At 47.3% G+C, this 25,851-nt stretch overlaps 1 protein-coding gene across 1 annotated transcript in view; it reads right to left on the bottom strand.

The window, feature by feature from the left end:
* Window positions 1–25,851, bottom strand: part of UBXN2B (UBX domain protein 2B) — a 72,719-nt gene that overhangs the window by 25,442 nt on the left and 21,426 nt on the right. The window contains exons 3-4 of the mRNA XM_069731377.1: window positions 20,267–20,387; window positions 20,009–20,101 (exon numbers count right to left, since the gene is read on the bottom strand). Coding sequence (XP_069587478.1) covers window positions 20,009–20,101; window positions 20,267–20,387 — 214 coding nt within the window. The remainder of the gene's footprint in view (window positions 1–20,008; window positions 20,102–20,266; window positions 20,388–25,851) is intronic.

The following is a 25,851-nucleotide window of genomic DNA, read 5'->3' as shown; positions in this document are numbered from 1 at the left end:
GATAAGATATTAGAATCAGGCTGCACTCAGATGACACCCGAGTGCAGTCCAATTGTGAGTGAGATGAAGGAACAGGTAGGGATATATAGTTTGGAGGAACAGGTAGGGATATATAGTTTGGAGGAACAGGTAGGGACCTGTTCACACAGGAGAGGAGTGAAAAACTGCAGATAGGAATGGAAAAGCAGCAAGCGGTAGCGTAGCGACAAAAGCTGAGCAGAGCCACAAAGAATGTGGAGAGAAGCTGCAGCAAGAGATACTGCAGAAGCTAAGCAAAGTGGAACCGCAAGGATTGCAGAGGGGAACTGCAGCAAGAGGTTTCTGCAGCAACGGGAGCGGAGCAGAGCAAGACGGAGCAGAACCGCAGAAGTGCGGAGCAGCGGCTAAGCCACCAAGATGCAGAGCAGGCAGAGCCGCAAGAGTGCGGAGTGCAAGCAGACCGAGAACACAAGGAAAGACACAGCAGGGAAGGAAGCCACAGACAAGGAGACCAAGATAAGACTAAGTACAGACAAGGCAATGGAACAAGACACAAGGACAAAGACACAGGGACCAGGATATTCTGCCTCCTGGAGGGCGGACAAAGATAAAGGCAAATGCACAGAGAAAAGCCTCCAGAGAGGGAGCAACACAGAGCTAGACCTGGCAAACTCAGAAGCAAAACACTAACTGAGCAAACACATTGCACAGGCCCAGAGCACAGGGTGGAGCTACACTATATACAGGAGGCCTCTTGGTAATTGGTCAGGAACTGATTGGACAGGTGCGCCTGATTCCTATAAGAACCAGAGAGTTCAGGCGCCGGCCCCCTATACACATAGCCATGAGGCATGCACAGAGCAGAGGAACAGACTATGGAGCTGGCAAGAAACAGAAACCACATCATGGCCTGGAGCAGTGGGTAAGATTGTGTGAGAGATGTGAGGCCATGATGTGATGCCAGCAGAGTTGTTACAGTACCCCCCCCTTTACGGCCCCTCCTCTTCAAGCCCGCCAGAACAACCTGTAGAAGAAGGATAGGAGGACACATAGTCATAGCCATCACAACATTCCTCTCGTAGAATGAGGTATTTGAGACATTAAAGATCTCAGGATGCTCAGTCTCTTTGAGTCCAGTAAGATCAGCCTCCCACTCAGAAGACACAAGGGCCAGGACTTCTTTCACCTGGTTAATTGAAAGCAGGGACTTGGAAGCTTGCGATTTGACCACAACATAATGTGATTCCTTGGAAACTGAAGACACGTTCACTGGATCCAACTTAAGCCCATCATTACAAGAAAATTGGACCTTCTTCTTTAGACCGGTGGGAAGCAGAGATGAGAATACTTCTGTCTTGGGATCTTCACCAAATAGCCAGATGGAAACTGGAGGCATACATACAGGAAACATCTTCAGCCTGGTACCCTGAAAAAACTGGACCTCCTCTTCTAGATTAGAGGATGAGTAAGTCTCTGTCTTAGTATCAAGTAGCCACTTGGAAGCAGAAGGCATACATTCAGGAAGCCCCATCAGCTTGTTACTCAGACAAAACTGGACCATCTCTTCCTCCGGACTGGTGAAGAACAGAGATGCAAGAGCTTCAGCTTCAACTTCTTCATCCACCTGCCACATGGAATCAGAAGGCATCATTACAGGAAGCATCTTCTTCCCAAAGTTCAGGGAAAATTTTTTAAGTGACAGGGATGTTCCTGGGAACTGGTCACTGGTATTGTCACTGGAGGTGTACGGAGAGGACGCCACTGTTTCCTTTACTTCAGTGAGGTCAGCACACTGTGACTCAATAGCCAGCTGATTAGGTGGAGAAGATATCAACACTGTAGATTGACCTAGCAGTTTAGGAACAAGAAACTTCTGGAGACTTGATAGTTCCAAACGCAGAACCACGCTGGGTCTTTGGACCGGAACGGGCAGCAGAGTATCCGGTTCAGAACGACCGACGGGCGGACTGGTCAACCAGTGGAAAACAAATCTCTCCGCATACAATGCTCCGATTTGGAGCTGTAGTTGTCCCTTCAACACTGGACTGTTCATAAGTAGGACTCGGCAATCACCAAACACCTTCACAGGATTCTGGAGCAGTGGAACAGGAATCACACTTAGACTCCGTCTGGTTAGCAGCTTTAACACATCTGCAGGACCGAAGCTCCCACAAGGCACTGGAACAGACTCAGACTTTAGCGGAAGGGAGTTATTCTCACCAAGGGCAGTCTCTCCTACTGGCCCGAGGTTTTGGAGCTTTAGATCCCCTGGACAGAGGTCTTCCAGGTGTTCCTCACAACAGCAGCGACATAGTAAGCCCTTCTTACGACTGCTCTTAGACTGATGCTTTGCCAGTCCACTCTTGACAGTCTTTTTGGGTTCTATTAGAGTAGCTGCTTTAACGGGTAGAGGAACTGGAGGATCACAGACGGTCATGGCTTGACGTGGAGGTTTCTTCACAGGTTTCGCCCGTCTGGAGCGCCTCTCGGATCTAGATGGGGAAGACTTCACAGGAGCAGCAGGACGAGGCTTGTCAAAGACTTTACGGAAGGCCACCAGGAAGGCCCCAAGACTCATGACGATAGGATCCCCTGCTTCCCAGAGGGGACAAATCCATAATAAAGCATCTCCTGCTAGGTAGGACATGATGTAGGCCACCTTAATACGGTCAGAGGGAAAACAAGCTGCATTCTGCAGGATGTAGCGCAAGCACTGTTCCAGGAAGCTTTGGCATTCCTCTGGATTCCCATAGAACCTAGGTGGGTCTGCTGGGTTGTGCTCTTCCTCATAGGCCCGGAGTTGATCGTAGAGAGCATTTGAAATTATGATTGGGCCCGAGGTCTCCTCAATTGGAACGACACAGGGCGGAACAAATTCTTCAGCTTGCTCATACCAGTAGACAGAAAGTTCATCATGCTCTGAGAGCGGTAGGACATGGGATACAGCGGAGGCCTGGGCCTGTGCAAACTGTTACGCTCACGCCCTGACTGGTGGGCGTGAGCTCGGGGGTTTTGTGGCCCCACTGTGCCACAAACCAGACTACCCTGGAAGGGGCGTGACTATGACAGCTGCCTGGGTTTTCACTGGAGCCTCTGATGGTGAGGACAGGCTTGTGCAGCAGGCAGCTGCCAGGTGCTACTCCAGGGTGGTGTCTGGCTGTGGCTGCTGATCCCACTTGGGAGACAGGAAGACCAGGATTGGTGCGGGCATTAGGCAGGACTGGCAGAAGAGCACGGCTGGAACACAGACGAGTAGGCTGGCACAGCTGAGACAGGGCTGGCAGAGACACGGCAGAGAACACAGGGCTGGCAGAGACACGGCAGGAAACAGGACTGGCTAGGACAGCAGGAACACAGGACTGGAAGGCAGGGCAGGAACGGCAGGACTGGCAGGAACACAGGATTGGGAGGCACGGCAGAGAACACAGGACTGGTTGATGTGGTATATGAAGGAACAGGTAAGGGCCTGTTCACACTGGACGTGCAGGTACAGATTTGTAGTTTGGAACACAGGGCTGGCAGAGACACGGCAGAGAACACAGGGCTTGCTAGGACGGCAGGAGACACAGAACTGACTTAGGACGGCAGGAGACAGGACTGGCTAGGACGGCAGGAAACACAGGACTAGCTGATGAGATATTAGAATCAGGCTGCACTCAGATGACACCCGAGTGCAGTCCAATTGTGAGTGAGATGAAGGAACAGGTAGGGATATATAGTTTGGAGGAACAGGTAGGGATATATAGTTTGGAGGAACAGGTAGGGACCTGTTCACACAGGAGAGGAGTGAAAAACTGCAGATAGGAATGGAAAAGCAGCAAGCGGTAGCGTAGCGACAAAAGCTGAGCAGAGCCACAAAGAATGTGGAGAGAAGCTGCAGCAAGAGATACTGCAGAAGCTAAGCAAAGTGGAACCGCAAGGATTGCAGAGGGGAACTGCAGCAAGAGGTTTCTGCAGCAACGGGAGCGGAGCAGAGCAAGACGGAGCAGAACCGCAGAAGTGCGGAGCAGCGGTAAAGCCACCAAGATGCAGAGCAGGCAGAGCCGCAAGAGTGCGGAGTGCAAGCAGACCGAGAACACAAGGAAAGACACAGCAGGGAAGGAAGCCACACACAAGGAGACCGAGACAAGACTAAGTACAGACAAGGCAATGGAACAAGACACAAGGACAAAGACACAGGGACCAGGATATTCTGCCTCCTGGAGGGCGGACAAAGATAAAGGCAAATGCACAGAGAAAAGCCTCCAGAGAGGGAGCAACACAGAGCTAGACCTGGCAAACTCAGAAGCAAAACACTAACTGAGCAAACACATTGCACAGGCCCAGAGCACAGGGTGGAGCTACACTATATACAGGAGGCCTCTTGGTAATTGGTCAGGAACTGATTGGACAGGTGCGCCTGATTCCTATAAGAACCAGAGAGTTCAGGCGCCGGCCCCCTATACACATAGCCATGAGGCATGCACAGAGCAGAGGAACAGAATAATGAGCTGGCATGAAACAGAAACCACATCATGGCCTGGAGCAGTGGGTAAGATTGTGTGAGAGATGTGAGGCCATGACGTGATGCCAGCAGAGTTGTTGCAGTAAATACAGAGGGTTCACTGCACGGTGCAAGCCACTCTTAAGCATCAAGAATAAAAAGGCTAGATTGGACTTTGCTAAAAAAAACATCTAAAAAAGCCAGCACAGTTCTGGAAGAACATTCTTTGGACAGATGAAACCAAGATCATTCTCTACCAGAATGATGGAAAGAGAAAAGTATGGTGAAGGCGTGGTACATCTCATGATCCAAAGCATACCACATCATCTGTAAAACACGGCGGAGGCAGTGTGATGGCTTGGGCATGCATGGCTGCCAGTGGCACCGGGTCACTAGTGTTTATTGATGATGTGACACAGGACAGAAGCAGCCAAATGAATTCTGAGGTATTCAGAGCCATACTGTGTGCTCAGATCCAGCCAAATGCAGCCAAACTGATTGGTCGTCGTTTCATACTACAGATGGACAATGACCCAATACATAAATCCAAAGCAACCCAGGAGTTTATTAAAGCAAAGAAGTGGAATATTCTTGAATGGCCATGTCAGTCACCTGATCTCAACCCAATTGTGCAGCATTTCACTTGTTTAAGGCTAAACTTCAGTCAGAAAAGCCCACAAACAAACAGCAACTGAAAACCACCGCAGTGAAGGCCTGGCAGAGCATCAAAAAGAAGGAAACACAGCGTCTGGTGATGTCCATGAGTTCAGGACTTCAGGCAGTCATTGCCACAAAGGGTTTTCAACCAAGTACTAAAAATGAACATTTTATTTAAAATTATTGAATCTGTCCAATTACTTTTGGCACATGTTAAGGAGCTGAAACTCCTAAACCCTTCATCCAATTTTAATGTGGATCTGAACTTCAACTGCATCTGAATTGTTTTGTTTAAAATTCATTGTGGTAATGTCTATAACCAAAATTAGAAAAATGTTGTCTCTGTCCAAATATATATGGACCTAACTGTATGTGTTCAAAACTAAATTTGGTACTTAGATTGACACCTTTTTATTTCAGTGATCCACTTAAAAGAAGAATTAGATGGAAACAGAAATGTTTTGAAGAGGAGATACCATGATTAGAAGAAAAGAAATCTTGGGTAGAGATGGGCAAAACCGAACAGTAAAGTTTGGCGTCTGTACCGAACACCTACTGTTCGGGCACGGACACCGAACACAGACTTCACCAAGAAGTCTGTCCATGTTAGTGTTCAGGTTTGGCCCCCCGGACACTGGGTGTTTGTCGCGCTGTCATGTGTATGATAGCGCGGCAAACACTGCTTCCGATTGGCGGTAAAAATATTGCCGCCGGTCACACAGTCCCGATTCCCACGCTGTCAAATGGCTGCATAAGCTTGCAGCTGTGATCGCAGGTATAAAGTTTACCTCCGGTCACTGGAGTGGGCTGATGAGACTACAGCTCCCATCAGCCTAAGCCCACTGCTGCTAATAACAGTGAGATATAAATCATATGTATTTCTAACATATATAATCACAGGGGACAACGGAACAGAGTGACAGCTGAGCAGATTACACCCTAATGACCCAGTGGTGCTAGGTATAGAAATATTACATTGTTAATGCAATATAAACAATGATCAAAATCCATAATTCAGTAAAGTGCTGGTGCATATGAAGCACAAAATGGTAATGGCAAAAAAAACGTATAAAGCATATAAAAAAATAAGCAATATATAAAGTAACAGTGCACAAAGTAGCTGAAAAAACTAAACTCACTGACCCCCCATTGAAGAAGCGATTGCGAAACGCTGCTCTGACTGAGCAGCTCACACTCAGGTATAGCACACGTGTTTATTTCTAATCAGCTCTTGGCACAATGTTTTCACTTTTTAAGCTTAGGCAAAAAAACTTCTCTCCATGCCAAGATAGTCTTCATTACTATGATCTAATCTTGTAATATCATGTTATAGATTCACTAATGGCACTTTAGTCGTTTTTTCAGCTACTCTGTGCACTGTCACTTTATATATTGCTTATTTTTTATATGCTTTATACGTTTTTTGTTTTTTTTTGCCATTACCATTTTGTGGTTCATATGCACCAGCACTTTACTGAATTATGGATTTTGATCATTGTTTATATTGCATTAACAATGTAATATTTCTATACCTAACACCACTGGGTCATGTAGTGCAGGGGTCCCCAACTCCAGTCCTCAAGGCCCACCAACATGTCATGTTTTCAGGATTTCCTTAGTCTTGCCCAGGTAATAATTGCATCACCTGTGCAATGCAAAGGAAATCCTGAAAACATGACCTGTTGGTGGGCCTTGAGGATTGGAGTACCCCTGATGTAGTGTGTCCCTTCCCGTCCCACGCTGTAATCCATGTCTGGGGATTAATAGTTGTCAACCTGGACAGTGCAAGATGTGACCGTCCAGGCTGAAAACCACTGTGAGAAAGAGCAGTTTGTGTCATTCTTTCAATTAAAGGGAACCTGTCACCCCCCATGCGTTTTTAACTAAAAGAGCCACCTTGTGCAGCAGTAATGCTGCATTCTGACAAGGTGGCTCTTTTAGTTCTGGGTGCTGTAACTGCCGAAATAATCAGTTTTGTAATTTGTCCTAAATACCTTTTCTTCAGTCAAGGAGGCAGGCCTTTCCCCCCTGCTGCAGACGCCACACAGCCGTCACTCAAATCTTCCTGGCACCGGGCGCCTCCTCACCGCTGTTTTGAAATGAGCCGGCGCCTTGGACAGGCGCAGTGAGCGCTGCCCGTCTGTCCTCATATGCAGTCCAGCTGACTGCGCCTGAGCGGACGCCCTGCCTGTGAATCCCAGCCCCGTAGTATGAATAAATAAGAAGGCACTGCGGGGCTGGGATTCACAGGCAGGGCGTCGGCACAGTGTCCCCCAATGAATGGCTCGGAGAAAAGGATTTTACGGTGAGTGCACAAAAATCCCTATTTCTCCTTCGCCTAATTGGGGGACACAGACCGTGGGACGTCCCAAAGCAGTCCCTGGGCAGGAACAGCATCCGATCAGACCCCGTGTAACGGTACTTACAAGTGCGCCAATGCGGCCTGCAGAGTCCGCCTGCCCAGACTCACGTCTGAGGACGTCTGGGAATTATGGTGCTTCAAGGGTGCATGCGGACTGGAAAAACCCGCAAAGTTGACAGACGCGCTTTGCTGAAGCCTGGTGTCTAGAACCCAAGGAACCTCGATTGATCAAGTAGAGTGAAAACAGGCTGACGTCTAACATGGAAGGACTTCTGGATGCGTAAAGAATCCACCAGACTAACATGGCCGAAGACACAGCTAAGCCCTTCCTGAAAAAACGCCAGGTTAGCCCAAATGAGGGGTCTATCCTCTGGAAGGATGCCGTCCTTGACACGTACTAACTCAGGGCACTCACACTGTCCAGGAAATGGGGCACCCATTCCGTTTTGTGGACTGGAGCCGAAAGAGAAGAGGGAAGAATGATGCCCTTGTAACAGTGGAAGTACGATACCCCATTGGAAACAAGGGACGGGCTGAGGACAACCTAGGTGTCCAGGATCGTCCTTAAAAAGGATATCTGCTGGGCTGGAAACGAGGAAGACCTGTCTAAGTCTATCCACCAGCCCAGGTGAGGAAGGGTATCGTAAGGTAAATATATATATATATATATATATATATATATATATATATACTTGCTATTGAACCCGTTCTATGCCCGGGTGGCGAGCATTTATATTGGTATATGGTCTCTATCCTGGTATGTGTTGCTTCCATCCTGCGCCCTAATCTTGTCATGTGCTGCTACCATTTTGCGCACCCATCCTGTCATTTGCTGCTCCCATCCTGCGCCCCCATCCTGTCATGTGCTGCTCCCATCCTGCGCCCCCATCCTGTCATGTGCTGCTCCCATCCTGCGCCCCCATTCTGTCATGTGCTGCTCCCATCCTGCGCCACCGTTCTGTAATTTGCTGCTCCCATCCATATGCCCCATATGCTGCTCCATAAAGGTTGATGGCCCCCATAAGATGCTCCATAGTATATGCCCCGTATGCTGCACCATTATGGTTAATGGCCCCCATAAGATGCTCCATAGTATATGCCTCGTATGCTGCACCATTATGGTTGATGGCCCCCATAAGATGCTCCATAGTACATGCCTCATATGCTGCTCCATTATGGTTGATGGCCCCCATAAGATGCTCCATAGTACATGCCCCATATGCTGCATCATTATGGTTGATGGCCCCCATAAGATGCTCCATAGTACATGCCTCATATGCTGCACCATTATGGTTGATGGCCCCCATAAGATGCTCCATAGCACATGCCTCATATGCTGCTCCATTATGGTTGATGGCCCCCATAAGATGCTCCATAGTATATGCCCCGTATGCTGCACCATTATGGTTGATGGCCCCCATAAGATGCTCCATAGTACATGCCTCATATGCTGCTCCATTATGGTTGATGGCCCCCATAAGATGCTCCATAGTACATGCCTCATATGCTGCTCCATTATGGTTGATGGCCCCCATAAGATGCTCCATAGTACATGCTCCATATGCTGCACCATTATGGTTGATGGCCCCATAAGATGCTCCATAGTACATGCCTCATATGCTGCACCATTATGGTTGATGGCCCCCATAAGATGCTCCATAGTACATGCCTCATATGCTGCTCCATTATGGTTGATGGCCCCCATAAGATGCTCCATAGTATATGCCCCGTATGCTGCACCATTATGGTTGATGGCCCCCATAAAATGCTTCATAGTACATGCCTCATATGCTGCTCCATTATGGTTGATGGCCCCCATAAGATGCTCCATAGTACATGCCTCATATGCTGCTCCATTATGGTTGATGGCCCCCATAAGATGCTCCATAGTACATGCCCCGTATGCTGCACCATTATGGTTGATGGCCCCCATAAGATGCTCCATAGTACATGACTCATATGCTGCTCCATTATGGTTGATGGCCCCCATAAGATGCTCCATAGTATGTGCCCCGTATACTGCTCCATAAATGTTGATGGCCCCCATAAGATGCTCCATAGTATTATATGCCCCGTATGCTGCTGCGATATATAAAAAAAAATAACATAGTCACCTATTGTCGCTGGGCGCCGAGTGCTGGGGGGCCTGGGCAGGCGGGGACACCGGCGCGCTGTGGGGGTCAGGTGCCGGAGTCGCCGCTAGCTCAGGCCCCTGACACTTGCTATACTCACCTATCCCGTTCCAGCACTGCGTGCCACTCCGTCTTTCGGGTCCTCTGGCTGTGACTGTTCAGTCAGAGGGCGGCGCGCATTAAGCGCGTCATCGCGCCCTCTGAACTGAATTTCACAGGCAGAGGACCCGAAAGACGGAGCGGCACGCAGCGCTGGAACGGGACAGGTGAATATAGCATTAACTCACCCTCCTGGCACGTCCCTGCTTCTCCGTTGGAGATCACGGTGTGCGTTCAGTGCTTACGCATACCGTGATCTCCTGGGCTGTGTCACTCTGTGGGGTCCAGACTGCGCCGGCGCTTGCGCAGTCAATAGAGGCTTCGGACAGAGTGACGCTCCCAGGGTTATATTATAAATATATATATATATATATATATATATATATATATATATATATATATATATATATATAGACGGGCTCAGCATAATCCGGGAAGGATGGCTGGAAGTCGACCAGATAGGGGAGGACAGCCACGCACCCAGAGTGCCTGAGGGGCATGACAGCCACCATGATAATGGCGAACACTTTGGGAGCAGTAGCAAAGCCAAAGTCGTGACTTGTGAAGGTAAACATCCCGAATGTCAATGGATCCCAGAAAACTCCCCTTTTTCACATTGAAGTGATGGCCGAGTGAGGAACTCCATCCAAAGGAGGATGACCTTTTTGAAGCTTGTTAGAAGTTAGAGTTCCAGGATCGGTGTTACCTTTCGGTCTTCTTTTAGGAACCAAGATCCCTTAGATCTAGACTGTCCTGGACAACCCTTCCACTGTTGGTTGGATCTATAGGACACCTGCTATTCTTTGTTCCTACGTGGGGAACACTTCCAACTACTCACCGAATAAGCGACCACTCTGTAAGGGAGTGATAACAGAGGGTTTTTTTCTTTTAACGCATTTTTTTGAACGCAGAGTATGCTTCCGTTCTCTGATCCATAAAGCCCTTCTGAATGGAATGAAGTGGGATTCGCTGCAGACAGCGCCGCGCAACTAGCCGCAATCAAAGAGGCGTGCACCACAAAGCCTCCCGTGCACAAAGCCTCCCGAGATTTGAATGGCCCGCTGTACTGTCTCCGGAAAGAGAGAAAATTGATGTGAAACAAACAAATATAGACCAAAACTGGAACCATCAGTAACAAAAAAACTACATAGACCAAGCACCCTGTGGTGAGGTGTATAGCATATTTACATAGAGCATTCCTATGTGTTGCGGTCACTACTCCAATTTTTTCTGTTATTGTAAATAAAGTAGCTAAGGTCTCCGACCAGTAGACCATTGGTCTGGTAACCCGTGTGGGCTAAGGAAGGGTAAAGCGCTGAACTCGATGCCGCAAGATGGAACGAGTCATTGTCTGACAGTCCATGGTATTTTTAAAAGATGATCCATCGGGCAGGGATACTGGTAGGTGCCATGTAGCAAAGTGCGCGGTTGCATCCGCCAGGTGAGGAAAAAAAAACATCTCTTGAGTTGCTGCCGTCATTGAACATGCAGAGATAAAAGGATGAACTCTCAATCAACCATCCTCTTAATAGGGAGGTGGAGAGGAATCGTCCGCCTTCTCGCATCATCCGTTAAATAGTGGCAATGCAGAGGGGAGCTGCTCGGACGTCAAAAGGAATGCATCTGTACATCTACGGGGATCAAGTCCCCTGGAGGACCGGGTTGACATCAGGCCTCGTGGTAGCAGAGTATACGTGGAGGGGACACTCCATGTGCTCATTTAATGATGGCGTGAGGAGATCGGTATCCTTTGGAGGACCCGTCACCAGAGTATACGTGGAAGCGACCACTCCATGTGGTCTTTTGATGATGGTGTGTATCTTTAAAGGCCAGGGAATGCTGGACATGTACCTATATACTCAGCAACTAGTGGACATGTGTCTTTAACACCAGGGAATGCGGTCATGTACCCTTAAGACCAGGGAATGCTGGACGAGTGCCTTATAGACCAGGGATTGCTAGTCACGTGCCTTTAAGACCAGAGCTTGCTGGTCAACCAGATATTGCAGGTCGTATGAATTAAAAACAGGGAACGCTACTCCCTTTATGCTGCCAGGGTGCGTGCGGGGGAGGGGTGCGGAGGGAGGGATGGAGCTGTCTCCTTACCCGGATTCTGAGTCCCCCGTCTGGAATAGCGCTGTCTTCAGCGCTGAGTACTGCCGGAGCGATGCAGCAGCCACTTCCGGATGAGCTCGTGTCCGGAAATGGCAGGAGGATGAAGATGGCCACTGAGAATAGAGTTCTCATCCTGAGTGAGAGGCGCCTGAATAGGGTGGCGGAGCTTGAAGCGCGGCCTAGCATGGGCGGAGTTCCGTGTTGCGGCCTACACAAACCCGAAGCCGGGGGCTAAATTTTTGAAGCCAGCCGGCGCCGAACGAGGAAAAATGAGGGAAAAAAACGCCGGTTGCGCAGAGCCCTCCAACCGGCACTTACCCCAGTATGCAGCTTTGTTTGGCAGGTCTGAAGGTAGAAAAGATCCTGTGCTGTTGTTGCTGTTTGGACGGTGCAGGGATAGAGAAAAACCCTCAATCCATTGTCCCTTTAGCAGGGAGGTGGAGACGAACCGTCCGCCTCCTTGTACCATCCGCTTTTAATAGTGGTGGTTCAGTGGGGGTCGGGTCAGACGCCTCTGAAGTGCCTCTGAACAGCCGAGGGTAAAACCTGGTGGGCAGGGCTGAATGTCCGGCAATAGGCCTGGCTGGAGAAGAGGATACGTGGGGGTGACACTCCAGTGCTCGTCTGATAAGGGAGGGGGAGATTGATGCCCTTGAAGGGGCCCGTCGCCCCTAGAATCAGCTCAGGCAGCGGCTTCCCACGTCGCAGGAGAGGATACGGAGAGGTAACACTCCCGTGCTCGCCTGTTGTTGGTTCGGGGAGATCGGAAACCTTGAAAGGATCCGTCACCCCATTCGTCCGTTGTAAAGGTAAAAAGAGTTTTTGGGTCTGAATGGCAGACCAGTCCGTGTGCCTCCTACAGACACTAAGCAAGAACTGGTTAGCTGAGAGCCAGCAGGAGGGTGTATACTGCAGGGGAGGAGATCACTTTTTTTGTATCACTTAGTGTCAGCCTCCTAGTGGCAGCAGCATACACCCACGGTCTGTGTCCCCCAATGAGGAGAAGGAGAAAACCCTTTTTGCCTAGAACAGTAACTCCTCCACACTTTTGACCAGAAGGTAAATTTGTATTCTTATCTAATGTGGTAGGAGGAGTATGAGGAAAGCAAAGATAGTACAATTTTGGTAGGCAATTCAAAAGAGCCAGGAAATGGGGACAGCGAAGGAGATAATATAGCAGGTTGGGAGGAATGAATAGACAACAATATTGAAGTCAGGTACTGCTGTTCTCTCCACTGAAACCCAACATGGGAGTGAGATTATAACCAGTGGCGTAACTACAAAGTTATGGGCCCCGGTGCGAACTTTCAAATGGGGCCCCATTACACCATGCCAAAATATTTTCCACCCAAATTCACATTTTCCCTATTACTTTTGCACACTATAGCTTTATTGCAAAGTTGTATAGTGTGACCTCAGTTGCATAACTCCAGTGCCGCATCCTGGCATATATTTGTCCCCCGTACTGCCATTGTTATGTAATGTATAAAAGAAAATAAACCATTATACTCATCAGGGGCTAACATAGAAGTCATGGGGATCCATATAAGAACTATAATGCACCCCCATAGTACTCCTTATAGTATAATACACTCCCCATAGTCCCCCATATAGTATTGTACACTTCTCAGTCCTCCATATAGTATAATACACTCCTCCGTATATTAAAATACACTCCTCATAGTGCTCCATATAGCATAATACACTCTTCGTAGTGCTCCATATAGTATAATACACTGCTCAGTCCTCCATATAGTATAATACACCCCTCATAGTCCTCCATATAGTATAATACACTCCTCAGTCCTCCATTTAGTATTATACACTCCACATAGTCCTCCATATATTAAAATACACTGCTCAGTCCTCATAGTGCTCCATATAGTATAATGCACCGCCATCGTCATCCATGTTGTACAATTCACTTCCCATAGTATGATGGACCATAGTTCTTCATATAGTATAATATATTCCCCATAGTCCTCGATTCAGTATAATGCAGCCCACGTATAGTATAATACAGCCACCCCACAGAGTATACTGCAGCCCTGCTATACAATACAATGTAACCCCCATAGAATATAATGCAGCCCCCCTCATAGTGTAATGCAGCCCCTCCATACAGGGGCAGTGAGAAAGACATGAGGAAATGGTGACTAGGGGGCAAGGGACAAGGACACAAGGGGGGTAGGGGAGACAGGCACAATGGTAACATAGGGGGGCTAGGGAGCAAGGAAGACAGACACAAGGGGACACATGGGGGCTAGGAGGCAGGGGAGGTTACAAGGGGACTAGTGGGCAAGGGAGACTGACACAAGGGGACAAGGGAGACTGGCACAAGGGGATACACAGGGACTAGTTGGCCAGGGAGACTGACAAGGGGACACACAGGGACTAATGGGCAAGGGAGACTGGCACACGGGGACAAGGGACACAAGAATAAGGAGACAAAGGAGACAGGCGCAAGGGGACACACAGGGACTAGTGGGCAAGGGACACTGACACAAGGCTACACACGGGGACAAGGGATAGATGCACAAGGGGACTCATAGGAACTAAGAGGAAGGGGAGAAGGGCACAATGGGACACACGGGGACTAGGGTGCAAGGGAGACAGGCACAAGAGGACACAAGGGGACTCCGAGGGCAGAGTAGATAGGGATGCAAGGGCTGCAAGGGGACAGAGGAAGATGGGGGGGGAGAAATGGGAGGGAAGAAGGGGGCACAGGGATTACAAGGACAGGGTAGATGGAGAACACATGGTGAGAAAGGGGATAGGGGAGACTTGAGAGCAGGGCAGATGAGTCACATGGGGACAAGGGGCAGGGAATGCATGGGGGGTGCAGGAGGACTCAGGGCATGGGAGATGAGGAGCATTGGGAGACCAGGGGAGGAGGAACAAGGTGTGTACGGGGGGCCCGGAGGAGCACAATGACCTGAACTTGGGGACCTACTAGGACATGGGGCACGTGACAGCAGGGAGGAAACGGGGCTGGTGTCACAGGGGGCCAGGACGCTGGGGGCAGAGATGGTGACACACGGGCAGCAGACACACCTCACTTCCGCCGGTCCCGTACACCTCCATGTTCATCCCCGGATCCTCCATATGGCTGAGCCGCTGGCTTGGTCCACGTGCCCCCCACTAGCTCTGGAACCGCCTGTTCCCGGTCGCAGCAGCCGCCACAGGCTTTGCCAATATGGCGACCACCATGACCTGTGCAGATGCTGCACTGCTTGGGCCCCACACACAGTGGGTGCGCGATGAAGTGATGTCATCACGCACCCACAGTGTCAGAGGCAGAGGGGAATGATGGGAGAGGGAGCATCAGCTGACGCTCTCTCCTCCATCATTGCTTTGAACTGTACCAGCATCATAAACGCCGGTATAGTTCACTGCGGCGGCTACGACGGGGGGAGTCGGGTGCCTCTGACCTATCGGGCCCCTGACTTGCCAGACTGTGGTAGTTACGCCCCTGCCTCACACACACTACATATATCACACACACACACACACACACACACACACACACACACACGCACTATAGATATCATACACAAACACACCAGCTCATATACACATCTCACACTCCTCTCTGGTAAAGGGGAGGCTGATATTAACCTGCAGCTCCTCAGCGTCTCCTGCTTGCACACCGCTGTCATGTCCGCCCCTCCCCTGCTCTCCCCTTCAGTCCCGGGGCTCAGAGCAGGAGACGCTGTCACAGTCTCACAGTGCTGACTGGAGCTGCTTCGAAGTTCCTAACTCTCTCTTACCCCGGCTGCCCCCTCCCCTTAGATACGCCTCGGACTGTTGCCGTGCAGGAGGGATCTCCTCCTGCACTGCAACATGGTGTCGGCCGGTGCTTCTAACCTGCCGGGCGGAGGGCCCCTGACCTGCCGGGCCCCGTCGCAATGGCGACCGCGGTAGTTACGCCACTGATTATAACTCAATTTGAACTCGGTTGGGCTAGCTGAGCTGCATTATAGTATTTTTCTACAGGGTGGGCCATGCATATGGATACACCTAAATAAAATAGGAATGGTTGGTGATATCAACTTCCTGTTTGTGGCACATTAGTATATGGGAGGGGGAAAACTTTTCAAGATGGGTGGTGACCATGGCGGCCATTTTGAAGTCGGCTATTTTGGATCCAACTTTATTTTTTCCTATGGGAGGAGGGCCATGTGACAAATCATACTTATTGAGAATTTCACAAGACATACAATGGTGTGCTTGGTTTTAACGTAATGTTATTCTCTCATGAGTTATTTACATGTTTCTCTTTGTTTACAGCCATTGACATCTCGCAGAGGTTAACAAGTGAGGAGCGGATATAAATTGTGTTGAAGTCTGGTGAACGCAGTACCTGGGTCATTGCAGCAGATTTCAATGCAAGACACCCTACGCAAGAAAACTGTCACCATTCCCATGTTATTTAGGTGTATCCATATAAATGGCCCACCCAAAAAAGTTTGCCTCATCACTGAACATAATGTTCTGTTTAAACTGAGGCTCCTGTTCCAATTTTTGCTTTGCCCATTCTGCAAATTCAGCGCGCCGATTAAGTACTCTTAATGCAACCTAGGGTTTGGGGAAAAACAAGGTAAACGTGGAATCATCTTCACTTTACCCTGACAAATAAATATAAGAATATGGGACTTCAGTGCAAATAAGTCTCATTGTGGAACTGACAGTGGAAGAGTTCTAAAGAAATACCACTACTTTCGAATTAGTCTTCAAAAACAATCTAACCTTTTGCTGCTGCAAAGTGTTTCTAAGTTTTCTATCGATGTGAATACTCTTCTGCCCAATGATGACAAAAGCTTGCAAACATTATTTTCTGGTTAGCCACTAAAGGTATCACTCAGAGTACTTTTGTCATCATTGGGCAGAAAAGTATTCACATCGATTTTAACAAGGTACCACAATATAATTTGTTATTGTACATCATAAGTTTTCTATAAAACTGAGATATGGAAAAAAGATACAAATCTATAAGAGCTTTTCACAATTCTGATTTTAATTATTGCTCGCCCCCTACCTTCTCTTAACGTTAGAAATGGCTGCAGTGAGGGTTGTACACAGAGCTCCATATCTGGAGAAAAGGAAAAGCATTTACAGTCTCAGGGCTCATACTCACATGTGAGAAACGCGGATGAGTCTCGCATGTTAATACCCGGCACTCGGGAGCGGAGCGTGCGGCTGCATGTATTGCTACGTGGCCGCACGCTCCGGTCCGAGTGCCGGGTATTGACGTGCGAGACTCATTCGAGTTTCTCGCACGTGAGAATGAGCCCTCGGGAAGAGCAGAAAAAAAGGTTATATAAAAGAAAGAAAGCACATGAAGAAGAAATAAGTACAGAACAGAAGCTTTGCAAGTCGTGGAGGCTGAGCTAATGAAGACCGCAGCACCATTGATATACACAGACCTAAAGTGCAGCCTGCAATATGGGGAAGGACACTGCCATAAGAGAAAAATGATATCTGTGACACATGGTTGAAAGATACCACACATTTTAAAGATTAAGTGGCACATATATCCTGATTAGGTACAAGGGAGACAATAGATGAAAGCTTTAGAAAAAAATACCCCCGATATGTTCCTATGAGAGAGCACACCTGTAGGTTAAACCCTTTCTGATCTCGGACGGAATAGTCAGTACCCCCGCTTTGATGCGGGCTCCGGTGGAGAGCCTGCATCAAAGCCGGGACATGTCAGCTGTTTTGAACAGCTGACATGTGCCCGCAATAGGCGCGTGAGGAATTGCGTTCTGCCCGCACCTACTAACTAGTTGAATGCTGCTGTCAAACTCTGACAGCAGGATTTAACAAGCGCTTCCGGCCATCCGTCTGGAAATGCACGCACCGGTGAACCTCGTCACATGATCATCAGTGCGTTGGCATAACAACCAGAGGTCTTCTGCAGACCCCTATGGTTGTTGATGCCAGATTACTGTGAGCGCCACCCAGTGGTCGGCGCTCATAGCAATGCTGTAATTTAGCTACATAGGGGATATCTGAACATCGCCTCTATGTAGCAGAGCCGATCAGGCTATGCCAGCTTCTAGCCTCCTATGGAGGCTATTGAAGCATGGCAAAAGTAGAATAAAAATGTTTTTAAAAATATGAAAAAAATAAAAAAAAATAAAAAAGTTGAAATCCCCCTCCTTTCGCCCCATTCAAAATAAAACAATGAAAACAAATCAAACCTACACATATTTGGTATCGCCGCTTTCAGAATCGCCCGATCTATCAATGAAAAAACCGCGACATTGCATTAAAATGTAGTAACAGGTGATCAAAAGAATGTATCTGCACCAAAATGGTATCATTAAAAACGTCAGCTCGGCACACAAAAAAATAGACCTCACCAGCCCGAGATCACGAAAAATAGAGACGCTATGGGTCTCGGAAAATTGAGCAATTTTTGCAACGTTTGGAATTTTTTTCACCACTTAGATAAAAAAGAACCTAGACATGTTTGGTGTCTATGAACTCGTTAATGACCTTGAGAATCATAATGGCTGGTCAGTTTTTGCATTTAGTGAACCTAGCAAAAAAGCCAAACAAAAACAAGTGTGAGACTGCACTTTTTTTAGCAATTTTACCGCATTTGGAATTTTTTTTCCCATTTTCTAGTACACGACATGGTAAAACCAATGGTGTCATTCAAAAGTACAACTCGTCCCACTAAAAATAAACCCTAACATGGTCATATTGAGTGGAAAATAAAAAAGTTATGCCTCCGGGAAGGAGGGGAGCGAAAAACAAAAGTGCAAAACCGAAAAAAGCTCCGGGGGTTAAGGAGCAGGATCACAGCATGACAGTAGGTCTTACTTACAAACCTACCCTTTCCTTTACCACTAAGAGTCTTGGCTTTAAAATGTCACCTAACTCATAGCCCTCCTCTTGATCTTCAATACACAGTTATTAAAAGGGGTATTCCAATCTCCAAGATCCTATCCCAATATGTAGTTGGTGTAATAATAATAATATTAGCAAATACCTCCAATTAGAAATGTAGTAGTTTTTCTGATACGCTATGTCTTTTTCTTCATGTGCAGGCATTGCAGGACCTTAAGACCTTAGCCCTGCTCCGTATAGCACAAGCGATCAGAAGATCGCAGCTTCTAGTCTCCCATGGAGACTAATGAACCAAGTAAAAAAAAAAAGTTTAAAAAAAAAAAAATACAAAAAGTTTAAATCGCCCCATACAAAATAAAAGAGTAATAAGAAGTAAAAAAAATACAAATATTTGGTATTGCCCCATCTATCAATATATAAAAAGAATTAATCCGATCGGTAATCGGCGTAATGAGAAAAAAATCAAAACGCCAGCATTACATTTTTTTTGGTCGCTGCAACATTGCATTGAAATGCAATGATGAGCAATCAAAACATTGTATCTACCGAAAAATAGCATCAATAAAATTGTCAGCTCACCCCGCAAATAAGCCCTTAACCAGCCCCAGATCACAAAAAAATGGAATCGCTACGGTTCTCGGAAAATGGACACATTTTTTTTTCGACAAACCTTTAATTTTCTTCACCAAGAACCTAGATATGTTTGGTATCTACGAACTCGTAATGACCTGGAGAATCATAGTGGAATGTCAGTTTTAGCATTTAGTGAACATGATGAAAATAAACCCCAAAAACAGTTGTAGAATTGCATTTTTTTTGCAATTTCACTGCACTCCCCCCCCCCCCCCATTTTTCAGTACACTATATGGTAAAACCAATGGTGTCGTTAAACAGTACAACTTGTCCTGCCAATAAAAAAACCCTCATATGGCAATTTTGATGGAAAAATAAAAAAAGTTATGGCTCTGGGAAGAAGAGTAGCGAAAAACAAAAACGGAAAAACCCAAGGTGGTGAAGGGGTTAAGTATTAGATATTTCTCATTCAATTTAGTAGATTGTCTTTGTAATGCTGGACAGGTCTTGAGAGGTTAGAAAATGTCTCTGTAATACCTCTACACTCTGGTAAGGGGATTACAATTCTCCTTTATTAGTTGAGAAACAGTTAGAACATATTCTTTACCTGTTCCAGATTCCACAAGGCAATTCACAGTAAAATCATGTGTGATTCTGCCATGCGGGACACTAATACTACTAAGTGTATGGACACCCTGAAAAGATTATTTACTGGTAATTATAAAACCGTAAGATGAAACCGCTTACATCAGGTCCTCCAGGAAAGAGCTCCTCCCCGTGAATGTATTCAGATTGCCTTATTGATGAATCGCCCAGAATGTAACCACCACCGGAAAAAGACTGGAAAAAGAGACACCAAGCATTAATACATCTTTGTCTTCCAGTAATAACTTTATGACAGTCTTAATAGCTGCCAGGATGAATTGCAGAAGTCTTGAAAAATAAGGCTGAACACAGTAAATTTTGAAACTTTGCATAAACTTCACTGTTAAGCAATAGACATACCCTTGGTTTAAACAGTTCCTCTGACATTTTACTGGCTTCTTCCACAGAGATGGCTCCATGCTCCTTTGCTTCCTTAAAAAGCTCATTTACTATCTTACCCGGAGAATGAAATCTAGAATAACTAAAGAAAAAAAGAATGTTCGCTTTCAATTAGTCTACATAATCATTAATTTGAAAATAATTATCTATTATAACTACACTGCTCAAAAAAATAAAGGGAACACTAAAATCCCACATCCTAGATATCACTGAATGAAATATTCCAGTTGTAAATCTTTATCCATTATATAGTGGAATATGTTGAGAACAATAAAACCTAAAAATGATCAATGTAACTCACAACTAATATCCCATGGAGGTCTGGAGTTGGAATGATGCTCAAAATCTAAGTGGAAAATGAAGTTACAGGCTTATCCAACTTCAGTGGAAATGCCTCAAGACAACGAAATGATGCTCAGTAGTGTGTCTGGCCTCCATGTGCCTGTATGACCTCCCTACAATGTCTGGGCATGCTCCTGATGAGGCGGTGGATGGTCTCCTGAGGGATCTCCTCTCAGACCTGGACTAAAGCATCCGCCAACTCCTGGACAGTCTGTGGTACAACGTGAGATTGGTGGATGGTACGAGGCATGATGTCCCAGAAGTGTTCAATCGGATTCAGGTCTGGGGAACGGGCGGGCCAGTCCATAGCTTCAATGCCTTCATCTTGCAGGAACTGCTGACACACTCCTGCCATATGAGGTCTGGCATTGTCCTGCATTAGGAGGAACCCAGGCCAACCGCACCAGCATATGTTCTCACAAGGGGTCTGAGGATCTCATTTCGGTACCTAATGGCAGTCAGGCTACCTCTGGCGAGCACATGGACGGCTGTGCAGTCCTCCAAAGAAATGCCACCCCACACAATTACTGACTCACTGCCAAACCGGTCATGCTGAAGGATGTTGCAGGCAGCAGATCGCTCTCCACGGTGTCTCCAGACTCTGTCACATCCGTCACATGTGCTCAGTGTGAACCTGCTTTCATCTGTGAAGAGCACAGGGCGCCAGTGGCAAATTTGCCAATCCTGGTGTTCTGTGGCAAATGCCAAGCATCCTGCACGGTGTTGGGCTGTGAGCACAACCCCCATCTGTGGACGTTGGGCACTCAGACCATACTCATGGAGTCGGTTTCTAACTGTTTGGGCAGACACATGCACATTTGTGACATGCTGGAGGTCATTTTGCAGGGCTCTGGCAATGCTCCTCCTGATCGTCCTCGCACAAAGGCTGAGGTAGTGGTCCTGCTGCTGGGTTCTTGTCCTCCTACAGCCCCCTCCAAGTCTCCTGGTGTACTGGCCTATCTCCTGGTAGGGCCTCCAGCCTCTAGACACTATGCTGACAGACACAGCAAACCTTCTTGCCACAGCTCGCATTGATGTGCCATCCTGGATGAGCTGCACTACTTGAGCCACTTGTGTGGGTTGTAGAGTCCTTCTCATGCTACCACGAGTGTGAAAACACAACCAACATTCACAAGTGACTAAAACAGCCAGAAAGCATTGGTACCGAGATGTGGTCTGTGGTCCCCACCTGCAGAACCACTCCTTCATTGAGTGTGTCTTGATAATTGCCAATAATTTCCATCTGTTGTCTATTCCATTTGCACAACAGCATGTGAAATTGGTTGTCAAACAGTGTTGCTTCCTAAGTGGACAGTTTGATTTCACAGAAGTTTGATTTACTTGGATTTATATTCTGTTTAAGTGATTCCTTTATTTTTTTGAGCAGCGTATGATGTTAAAGGACTTATCTTAAATGCTCGAGTCCCCTGAGTAAAACATATAGTCACCTCGGCACTAGCTCTAGTCCATCAATGGCAGCGCTGAGTCTCCATGATGTTGTCACGTGAATGCTGCAGCCAATCAGCGGCCACATCTCCTGGGCAGAGGGGAAAGCAAACGAGAGTATACAGACATTACAGTATGGGATCACAGCAGATTCTTTTTGTGAGATAGAGCAATTCCCTGCCTGCTTTTAAAAAATGTTTTGCTTCTAATAAATAATTATTTGCGATCCTGTGCTGTACACTCTTTTGCTTCCTCCCCTGTCCAGAAGATGTGGTATACTGCTGCACCCTAAAAACAAAAGTCCTTTTCAGGGCTATATATTTTCATTTCTCTATTAATACCATAAAGTTTGCAGGCATATATTATATACCTAATTTAAAATGTGCAAGGTGTGCGCTGAGGGATGGGAAAGTGGACATGCTGCTGATGGTGCATGCAGAAGCAGAGGCCAAGTAAAACTGTACCTGCTGCGGGATCACAACGAACAGTCCTGTAGACTGTGAGCCCTCGCGGGCAGGGTCCTCTCTCCTCCTGTACTTGTGTGTGCCTTGTTTTACTCATGTTTATTGTACTTGTCTATATTTGCCCCATTCACATGTAAAGCGCCATGGAATAAATGGCGCTATAAAAATGAATAATAATAATAACAAGCTGATCCACAAAATGTTGCTTCCTGTCCCACTTTGCAGGGGGGCACGGGACACCTCACTTGAAGCCAGAACAGTGCAAACAGGTGGTCTGTTGGATGGCACATAATGCTTTACAGTTTGTTTCCCAGCAGCACCCTGTCTTCCACATGGAACAGTTTCACTAATCAAGAATCTGGACTTTATAATCCTCACCCTGATCTTCCTTCCTCCCACCATGGCGAGCCCTAAGAGACAAGTGATTCCACACTCGAACACTCCGAAGAGCTCTTTACATTTTGATTTATTGATTCTGGCCTCTCGCTCTTCACCTTTCGAGAGACATGAGGCGAATAGTGTGTAGTAATGCACTAAAAATTTATAAATATTTTAGCAGCCATGGTCAGAAGACGACAGTCGTTGCACATTTACAAGCACCATTAGCAACCACGTCCAATTCTTTGTCACAGCGCAGCGCTCAGCTGTCCATGGATTTGGATGGCCTCTGTGTTGGAATGTCTTGGGAGTAGGACTGGATTCCTGAAGAGCACGGGGTGAGGCCATGGTCCTGCAGAGCCTGTGACGGCTACTGTGTTGGGGAAGCTACCGTCCTTCTGTGGGTCTGGAAATGTCAGGTGGCCTGGTGAGCAAGGTATTGTCCAGGACGGTGATGCCAGTTAGGCAGCTTCCCTGGGAGAGAGGACTGACGAGGAGTCAGCGTGTGAAGGTAACAGAGTATGGCGGACTGTGTACACTGACGAGGGTCAGTTACTATAAACTGTGCGGTCTCCCACGGTAACTGGACGAAGTGAGGTCTGGCGTGTTTAGAGACTGCAATCTAATGTCGTCTAATGCTATCTGAGTATCTGAGTAGACACATTGATAGGGCGCACGGACAACCCCAGGAACTGGTCAGAAGAGGACTGGCAGGTGTAGTGTCTGTCAAATGAAGGAAGCCATGTACTATGAACTATGTGTGTGATGTGTAACATGGTGGTTTATGACATGTAAATTAACCACATGGACTGTTTAATGGAGAAAATCGTGCCTGTGTGACTGAATCCCGTTGCTAAGCGAGAGTCCCCCAACACATGCAGTAAGTGCTATCTTACAGTACCTACACCCCCTCCTTCGACGACGATGAATTGTCATGTTTGAGCACGTTGTCCATATCAGTCGCAAGCTGGAAGCAGTGCAGCACTACCTCGGTGAAAAGGCAACAGGCTCTGCTGAAACTAAGTTGTGTAAAGGTATAACAGACCAGACAGGTCTGTGGTTCTCGTCGATGAACCTACAATCAGGCATGGTTGCGTGTGATAATGGCGGTAATCTGGAAGCTTGGCAAGCTAAGTGTCAAGGCTCGGTTTTCGGGAGTCCTGAGACCAGGGGCTCCTTCCCTGTCCCTAACACTAGGGGCGACCTAGCTTGCCCTCTTCCCCGGATTACTTCTGATGGTGAAGACGCTGGGGGTACGGACCTTGCCTTAGCTCCTGAATCCACCCTCAGTCTGTACCATTACCCTCTTCCCTGGGTGAGGGAAGGGTACAGACTGAGGGCGGATTCAGAAGCTAATGCAAGATACGTGTCTCCGGCATCTTCACCACTAGAGGAATCTGGGGAACAGGGGAGGCGTGGCTTCCTTGGTCCCGGGACACCCGACAACAGAGCCATAACATTAGCTCTGGCCAGGAGTGCTTGCCAGGACCCAGGTTATATAGATGATGGGAGTGGTAACAGTGCACATCTGAGAGCCTTAAAGGCAGAAAAGCTTCCAGGACCTCTCAACTGAGCAGATTAACTCCTGCACTGCTAAAAAAAAACCCTGCACTGTTTAATAGGAAGGAGAATTGCTTCTAATCAGTGCAGCGGTAGGAGACACCAGAAGCTGCGGTCTTCTGGCTCCTCTGTCGCAGTAAACCCGTGACACCTGGTCTCTGTTGTTTGTCTGCAGCGTTCACTTCAAATTGTTGTTTGTTTGCAGCCCATAACTGAGCACAGCTGCTCTTCTCATGTACAGTGGGGCAAAAAAGTATTTAGTCAGTCAGCAATAGTGCAAGTTCCACCACTTAAAAAGATGACAGGCGTCTGTAATTTACATCATAGGTAGACCTCAACTATGGGAGACAAACTGAGAAAAAAAAATCCAGAAAATCACATTGTCTGTTTTTTTTAACATTTTATTTGCATATTATGGTGGAAAATAAGTATTTGGTCAGAAACAAAATTTCATCTCAATACTTTGTAATATATCCTTTGTTGGCAATGACAGAGGTCAAACGTTTTCTGTAAGTCTTCACAAGGTTGCCACACACTGTTGTTGGTATGTTGGCCCATTCCTCCATGCAGATCTCCTCTAGAACAGTGATGTTTTTGGCTTTTCTCTTGGCAACACGGACTTTCAACTCCCTCCAAAGGTTTTCTATAGGATTGAGATCTGGAGACTGGCTAGGCCACTCCAGGACCTTGAAATGCTTCTTATGAAGCCACTCCTTCGTTGCCCTGGCAGTGTGCTTTGGATCATTGTCATGTTGAAAGACCCAGCCACGTTTCATCTTCAATGCCCTTGCTGATGGAAGGAGGTTTGCACTCAAAATCTCACGATACATGGCCCCATTCATTCTTTCATGTACCCGGATCAGTCGTCCTGGCCCCTTTGCAGAGAAACAGCCCCAAAGCATGATGTTTCCACCACCATGCTTTACAGTAGGTATGGTGTTTGATGGATGCAACTCAGTATTCTTTTTCCTCCAAACACGATAAGTTGTGTTTCTACCAAACAGTTCCAGTTTGGTTTCATCAGACCATAGGACATTCTCCCAAAACTCCTCTGGATCATCCAAATGCTCTCTAGCAAACTTCAGACGGGCCCGGACATGTACTGGCTTAAGCAGTGGGACACGTCTGGCACTGCAGGATCTGAGTCCATGGTGGCGTAGTGTGTTACTTATGGTAGGCCTTGTTACATTGGTCCCAGCTCTCTGCAGTTCATTCACTAGGTCCCCCCGCGTGGTTCTGGGATTTTTGCTCACCGTTCTTGTGATCATTCTGACCCCACGGGGTGGGATTTTGCATGGAGCCCCAGATCGAGTGAGATTATCAGTGGTCTTGTATGTCTTCCATTTTCTAATTATT

The sequence above is a fragment of the Ranitomeya imitator genome, chromosome 6 (assembly GCF_032444005.1).
Source record: "Ranitomeya imitator isolate aRanImi1 chromosome 6, aRanImi1.pri, whole genome shotgun sequence".
In the NCBI taxonomy this organism is placed as follows: Eukaryota; Metazoa; Chordata; class Amphibia; order Anura; family Dendrobatidae; genus Ranitomeya; species Ranitomeya imitator.
The sequence above is the reverse complement of the archived record's forward strand: the minus strand, read 5'-3'. Positions and strand labels throughout refer to the sequence as shown.